The 8,025-nt window shown below is 54.4% G+C and overlaps 2 protein-coding genes across 2 annotated transcripts; one reads left to right on the top strand and one right to left on the bottom strand.

Annotated features, from left to right (window-relative positions):
- Window positions 1-750: 750 nt before the first annotated feature.
- On the bottom strand, window positions 751-2,367 carry LOC108773918 (uncharacterized). The gene is made up of 2 exons (XM_018539897.1): window positions 2,119-2,367; window positions 751-2,031 (listed from the first exon to the last, which is right to left on the bottom strand). Exons 1-2 carry the CDS (start codon window positions 2,365-2,367, stop codon window positions 751-753), a joined length of 1,530 nt encoding a protein of 509 aa, XP_018395399.1.
- A 2,620-nt stretch (window positions 2,368-4,987) lies between these two features.
- LOC108773917 (uncharacterized) lies at window positions 4,988-6,942 on the top strand. Its single transcript, XM_018539896.1, has 2 exons — window positions 4,988-5,871; window positions 5,952-6,942. Exons 1-2 carry the CDS (start codon window positions 4,988-4,990, stop codon window positions 6,940-6,942), a joined length of 1,875 nt encoding a protein of 624 aa, XP_018395398.1.
- Window positions 6,943-8,025: the final 1,083 nt, after the last annotated feature.

Genomic DNA, 8,025 nt, shown 5'->3' with positions numbered 1-8,025 from the left:
ATGGTCGGGGCTTGTCCTTCTCCGGTGGGTCGACCGACTTTCGATGTTGGTCCATGTCGCGTAAGATTACGAATGAACGAAAAGAGCGCTACGCACCGTCTATATACCGTCGACGCGTACATACTACGTACTATATACTACGTACTATATACTATGTACTATATACTATACTATATACTATGGGAAGAATGAATACACGAGAAAAAATACGTTTACGTAAATTTTATTTCAATAAATGTCTTCGCGACCACCAGTTATACAGTTTGAATACATTTTGCATGGCGCAATTAGTAGCGTGATGTCCGCATCGCACAGCGGCATCCATAGCGGCTAACGATAGAGTGTCCTCGTAAACAGCATCCAGGGTCTCGATGTGCACGCGTTCGTCCAGAAGCAAGTCTCGCAGCCACGCTCGTTTCTCAAGTCCCTTGACGTACACCGCAGCATCCTCCTCCCCGCATACAGCACTGGTGATCAGGCGTTTCGCCTCGCTGTACGGGGTCGTCCCGTCCGTCCATCGCAATCCATGGTGACAGGCAATCAACCAGGAAGCGCAGGACCTGTCGGATCCTGTCAACGACCCCCATGGTACGGGACTCGTAAAGACGTAGTGCGCGAGCACGGTCCCGCGTGTCAGCACCGCCGCTTCCTTCACGACGAATCGCCCGTTGACGACGAAACCCTGCAGATCCACGAACGTCGGTGTGCGCATGTCGACTGCGGCGAACGATGCTTCGTGGACGTTTATATCTAGGTGATCCTGCGCACAACGCTGGTCAGCGGGTTGTACTCGATCACGCGATCGTGTATGATGAGGCAGTACGCGGTGGTATTATCGGGCGCGTTCGCTTTGAGTTCAAAGTCCATTCGCACGTCCACGGTCGCGCTCTTGACCGATTCGTTCTGACGAGAGCAATCGATGATCACAAACGGGCCGTTTCGAAGGAAGGACGAAACCGTGAGATGCGGTTCGACATACTCGTATCCGTGGTAGCCCTTGCAGAAACGCGCGTACATTTCGTACAGAATCGCCCATCTGTTTCTAGCGAAATCCAGATTCAAGTCGTCGTACGGATAACATTCCGAGTTCAGGTAGAGTTTCACGTTGATAAGGTTGCAGTGGTCGAAATGACTCGTGTCCGCTGCCATCTTCTTTCGATCCGTTTGCAGAGCAAAGATGACGTATCGCGGCTTCTCGAGCTGCGACGCAGTCTTGATGGCCCACGAGTGCTTGGTCGTGGCCTGCAACAGCGGGTACTCGTACAGATCCCACGAACGGAAACTCATGCTCAGGTATCGTCCGCTCTCCAGGGCTCGCAGCATCGCCAGCTTGTTCACGTCGCTCGGCACCACGTGCGGCATTCGCCATTGTATCTTGAACAGTTCGAGTTTCGGCTGCACCGCCGAATCTCCCGTCAGGCAATTCTCGTCGTTGCGCGCTCGTATCAGAATCAACTCGTGACGAGCGTTGATCACCACGCGTCTGTAATCCTCGCAGAATCCCAGCAGTACGTTGAGCGGCACGCAGAAGTTAAAGTACCCGTCGTTGGTGGTCTGCGCGTCCCAGCCGGCGTTTCGCAGAATCACGCTCCTGTCGGACGTCACCGTCACGTAGTTCTTGATCGTGCTGGTTACGCCCACGTTTCTGTTGCGATCGATCTCCGCGCCGTCGAGTTCGTAGCGAATCTCGTCGAACATGAACGCTACGCAATTGTTTCCCAGCGCGACGTCGGCGTTCTCCACATTCACGGTTTTCGTCAAACGTCCCTCGACGTACAGAAAACTCTCGTACGGCAGCGTGTACAGATCATGCTGCTGTATGGGTATTCGTATCTCGTCGCTGTGTCCGAACGTCGTGTTGGCGAACGGGCTGTAAGCGTGAGTCTCGATCTTGACGATGCGATCGTCGAAGACCGGCTTGTCCTTGACGTTCAGAATGTCGGTCATCGTTCTCTGCGCACCGCGAATCCCAGTGATTTCAAAAACTCCACGTTCGAAGCACTGAGCCTCTTCTTCTTCTTTTCGGATGCACTGTCGAGTGGCACAGGCTTTGTAAAGGATACGCTATCTATCCGCTGGTTCAACACGAGCATCGCCCTATCGCTGCCGCCGTCTCACGTGCAATCTGACGGTTATCTCCTCCCCGCGAAAATCGATCGGTCGTCCGTTCTGATCGACGACGCGTATCGTAAGATCGGTAACGCTCCGTGCGACGATCGGAAGGTAAATGATCTGCGTAGGCCTCTCCGACACCTTATATCCCGGTGGAACCTGCGGCGAAAATTCGTGTATCGTGTGTACGCTGTTGCCGTTGCTGTACGCGCCCGCCGTCACGTTGCACTCCACGCGGATGATGTTCACGGTCATGATGTTGACCGACGCGTCCGACCGGTGCCATTGTCGCGGTTCCAGTACGCGCTTCGAGAATCCCAGCAGCGACCCGATGTTGTCGGGTTTGTAAAAATTTATTCGGTAGGCGCACACGATCTCGCATCTCATCGTGTTGTAGTTTGCCCGGAGCGCTATCGGGTACTCCGCGTCGTCGTCGCGAAGTGCGTCCCTCGCGTCTCCAGCACCGCGTCCCCACGCACCGCGTCTCCACGCACCGAGCCATCGGGCAGCGGACGTTTCCGCGAGATCGCGCGTTTCAGAAAGTCGTTTATGGCTCGCAGTTCGTACGAACCCTTGGGGATCGTAATCTCCTCGTCGTCGTTTCCAAAGTAAAATTTGTAGTTGGATTCGTTCACGTTCGGTATCGTGTTATAGGTCTCGAACATCGTCAGACCGAGCTCGTAGTCGCCGTCGCTCAGGTCTATCGCGGGAAAGTAGCTGGCCGCGAGGACGCTGCTCCTTCCGCTCAGCGTGAGTGTCAGCGACATGACGGTTCGACGAGTAATGAGATCGCGCGACGTCTCGTCGGGCTTTTTAAAATTCTACGGTTCGTAGAAACCACAGGCACATCTGTCCGCAAAAGGTCTGATCGTACGTCTGATACGACGTTCGATTGTACTCTATCGGAACGCCGAAGTATCGCACGAGTTCCTCGGGCGGCCGGAGATTGCCGAAACTGTCAAAGTACACGACGCGGTCGTTCCTCTTCGCGTACGCCACCCAATGAGTACCGGGGCCCGTGGTATCGTCCAGATTCACGATACCGCTCTCGTTGCGGCGCGCGCCGCTCGTCGGTAACGCGTCGCGCATGAAGACCCCTCTAAAGTACGGTACGCGCATACGCCGCGCGAGCCGGTCCAGTTGCACGTTGGTGGTCGCGCCCGTGGGCATTCTTATCGTTTCTTCGAATTTTTTTTTTTTCTCCTTTCTGTCCGTGTCCGCGTTTGTACGGGGCGAGATACATCCCGCGTCCGTACGGGACGAGATACAGTCCGCGGCCCTGCTCCATCGCGCGATCGTGACGTTGCAGCTCCTCGATCTGACGTCGAGCGGCTTTGCTGGCGTTCACCGCTCTCACCACGCAGGCCGCTCCGCCGATCAGGGACCCCAGGACGCCCAACATCGGCAGAATCGGCAACACGCCGCCCCGTTTCGCGGCCGGAAGTATCCGTTTCTTCGCGGTAGGTTTCTTCGCAGTGGATTGTTTTACCCTCTTCTTCCTCATGCCCATGCCGATCTTGGTCTTGGCTTTCATCGCCGCCCAGATAGCCGCAGCGGCGGCTCTCTCGCCCAGAGCCGAGTCTCTCGCGGTGACGCGTTTTCGCGCCTCCGCGGCGAGCACCTCGTCCGCCGCGTGTCTGTCGGCGAGATCGCTGCTCCGAGAGTACGCGATGTCGTGCTCGCGGCACGCCGCGTCCAGCGGATTCACTCCCGCGTCGCCTCTGGCCAATCGTTTCCTCAGTCGAGTGCCGGGGCCGCAAAACTGGTAGCCGGGGATATGTAACTCGAAAGGAAGCGCGTTTATCGCCCGATTCAGCAGGTTTCTCGCTGACATTCGCCGCAATTCTTTATCAACGGCGCTGGACCGTCGACGTGCGTCTCCTGACTCGGCAGGTTGTAGTGCCTCAGGCACCGGCGGTACCGCTGAACCTCCGAATCGGCTCGTATGTGCTCGGGCAGTCTGTCCCACAGAAGATCTATGTACTGCTCGCACTCTCGCAGCAGAATAACCTTCGGTACGTATTCCAGCTCGGCGGAGGTCAAGCTGTGCAGACGGTCCGACGCGACGACGAACATCTCGATCACTGAGCGATTTCGCTCCGCGCGTCTCTATAAATAGGCCCGCTCGCGGTGCGGGTTTTTCAGTCGCGAGTATGCGGTTCGTGCGTCAGTCGCGCGCTATCGAGGTGTCGAATCTCGACGCCAAAGTGCAGACGGAGAGGGAAACGCGCAGGCATGGAAACATGCTGCCGAGTACCTTACGCGCGATCGTCTGCGGCCCGTCGAACTGCGGCAAGACCAACGTGCTGATAAGCCTGCTCGAGAGCCCGAACGGCGTACGTTTCGAGAACGTGTACGTCTACTCGAAATCGTTGCGACAGCCAAAGTATCGCTACCTCGAAAAATTGCTGACACCTATCGACGAGATCGGCTACTTTACGTTCTCCAACAACAGCGACGTCGTTCCGCCGAACGAGGCGCTACCGAATTCCATCTTCGTCTTCGACGACGTGGCGTGCGACAAGCAGAACGCGGTGCGCGAGTACTTCGCGATGGGTCGACACGCCGACGTCGATTGCTTCTATCTCTGTCAGACGTACGCGAGGATACCCAAACATCTGATACGCGACAACGCGAATCTGCTGATTCTGTTCGAGCAGGACGGTACCAACCTGAGACACGTTTACAACGACCACGTGAACACCGACATGTCGTACGACGCGTTTCGCGCGCTGTGTCGCGAGTGTTGGCGACACAGGTACGGATTCGTAGTGATAGACAAGGACAGTGCGATCGCAAACGGCAGATACAGAAGAGGATTTAACGAGTTCGCGATACCGTAACGCCGTCATTCGTCGTTCGTACCTCGACCGAGATGGCTAACGAGCGCGAAAAAATCGCGAGGGAGATCGAGCGGACGAGCGAGTCGATCCGCAGGAAGCACCGCGCTCTGAAGACCGGTAGAATCGACGAGGACCGTGCGCTGGACAGGCGTTTCGGGCCTATCGTCGAGCCGTTGCGACGGATCGCCGGTCCCGTCGTGCGCGCAACGAAGACAGAGTCGTATGCCGCTACTCCTAAACGCAAGAGGGAGGAGGAGGAGGAGGAGGAGGAGGACTTCTTCGTGACTCCGCGCACGCGTTTCTTCGATCGAACGCCGATAACCTCCACACCGCATGCACCTACCCAACCGTCGGAGTCGATCGACTCCGAGACGACAACGTACGCGACGCTCGCGATACCCGATCAGAATCATTCGTCGGAGAACCGAGAGAAATCACGAATTAATATGGGCCCGCTGAGTCTGAGGTACGTCGAGCCTGTCCTGCGAGGACTCAACGACAGCGGGATGGATCGCGTGTACGGCGCTTACTTGGACAAGGACGGATTGATGCTCGGCAGTAAGCGTTTCGACGTGGATAACGAGGATAACATAATTATCGACGGCGTGCGACACGCCGGTACACCCGGCCTCTACGAGCTGATCTTCAAGAGAATTCCCGACGATACGCTTCAAACGGAACAAGACATGCGCGAGTACAAGAGCCTGCTGCAGGCGACGAACGCGCACAGACACAAGCACCATCCGCTGGGCCGAGTACTGGCCAACAGGGGATACAAGTACAAGAATGTAATAAAGCCGTTGGTCACGCCTAAGAAAAAATCTGGAAAAGGAGTACCTCGCGCCATGACGTTGAACGACGGAGCGATCGAGTACGTGCACTGGGACGATCCCAACGAGCTGGTGGAACGTCTGCGGTTGCTCGACGCCTCGCATCGAGCGGGCAACGCCGCTCACGGCAACGAGATGCTCTCGATCATCGAGGAACTTCGCGAAGCGGGCGTTATTATAAATTGAGTAGCGTTTCGACGAAACGACTCAGTCGACCGTCGAGTATCATTATGAGCGTCGAGAGGCGCAGACTCGTCGAGGAGTTGCACGCTCCGGCGAGAAGAAATTTTCCGCGAAGACGCGTCGTGGTACGGGGATACGACGATCTGTGGCAGGCCGACATCGTCGAGATGCGGCCGTACTCGAGCCAGAACAGGGGCCGTCACTACGTGCTCACCGTCATCGACGTGCTGAGCAAGTACGCGTGGGCCGCGCCGCTCAGGAGCAAGGGCGGTAGCGAGACGGCCGACGCTATCGCGAAGATAATTCGCGAGAGCGGGAGATGCCCCAAGAACCTGCAAACGGATATGGGGAAGGAGTTTTACAATTCTCATGTGGAGAAACTCTTGAAGAAGCATGACATCAATCACTACTCCACGTATTCCGTAATGAAGGCGTCGGTGGTCGAGCGGTTCAATCGTACGTTGAAGAACGACATGTGGAAGATGTTTACGCTCAACGGCACGTACAAGTGGGTCGACGCGCTGCCGCGTCTCGTGTCGGATTACAACGCGCGCAAGCATCGCACCATCGGCATGCGGCCCGCCGACGTGACCCCCGCTGTCGCCGAGAGACTCCTGGACACGGTGTACGGCGCGATAAAGATCGCCGGTCCCGCGAGGTTCAAAGTGGGCGACGCGGTACGCGTGAGCAAGTACAAGACGATCTTCGAGAAGGGCTACACGCCGAATTGGACCACGGAGGTGTTTCGAATCGTCAGAGTGCAGAGGACCAATCCCGTGACGTATCTCTTGAAGGATTATCGCGGCGAACCGGTCGCCGGAGGATTCTACGAGCACGAGTTGCGTCGCGTCGCTGATCCCGACGTGTATCTCGTGGAGAAAGTACTGCGTAAGAAAGGAGACAAGGTGTACGTCAAGTGGCTGGGATTCGACGGATCGCACAATTCGTGGATAAATAAACGAGACGTCGTGTGAATAATAATAATTTTTTATTCGTATATATATATATATGTATCAATATATGTATATTTCAAAAATAAATATATCAATGTATCACGATATCGTTGTCGTTCTTTATTCCTTTCAATACTGCAACGATACACACGTGCGTACAATGACGATAAAGTATAAAACTCTCTCTGTAACGTTACCATACGTGCATGCGAATGACTGCGGAGTACAAACTCAGTATATAACTCAATACGCAACACTCAATACGTAAAACTCAATACATAAAACTCAATACGTCTAGGTACAAGTTCAAGTATAAGTAAAAGTACAAGTTCAAGTATAAAAACATAACACTCGATACGTAAACCTCAATACATAATACTCGATACGTAAAACTCGATACATAAAACTCAATAAGTACAACGCAATATAAAAGTATGTAGAACTCAATACATAATACTCGATACGTAAAACTTAATACGTAAAACTAAATACGTCTAGGTATAAGTATAGGTAAAACGCAATATAAAAGTACGTAAAAGTATATGTACATAAAACTTAATACATAAAACTCGATACATAACACTTGATACGTCTAAGTATAGATATAGGTAAAACGCAATATAAAAGTACGTAAAAGTATATGTACACAACACTCGAGCTACACTATCCGGTAATGCCCCCACGGTAAGGTGTTCGTCGATTCCGGTACGACGTATCGTTTGTCGTCGTACGGACTCAGAGCGATCTTCTTCTCCGACACCGTGTACACCCGGTGTAACTTGGATGGTATGCACGCTTGCCTGAGCGTCATTTCGATGTCATCCTTCAGGCACCGGGTGTAATCCTCGAACGATATCGTTCGCGCTACGACGCTGCTCTTCACTCCCTTCGCCTTCTTCGTGTCCCTCTTTCCGTCGACGCGCAGAGCGTACATCTTCGCTCTGAGTCCGACGAACTCGGTCATGATGGCGCCGTTGTTCTCGTCCTTCATGAGACCGGGCACCTTCTTGTTCGCGAGGGGCATACCGTACGCGTTGTTCGCGGGATAGTCGCTCGTGTCGAATCTGTCGATGTCGCGTTTCATGGTTTCGTACACGTCGTCGC

The sequence above is a fragment of the Cyphomyrmex costatus genome, unplaced genomic scaffold, assembly GCF_001594065.2.
Source record: "Cyphomyrmex costatus isolate MS0001 unplaced genomic scaffold, Ccosl1.0 scaffold228, whole genome shotgun sequence".
NCBI lineage: Eukaryota > Metazoa > Arthropoda > Insecta > Hymenoptera > Formicidae > Cyphomyrmex > Cyphomyrmex costatus.
Note: the sequence above shows the minus strand (reverse complement) of the source record. Positions and strands in the feature narration are given on the sequence as shown.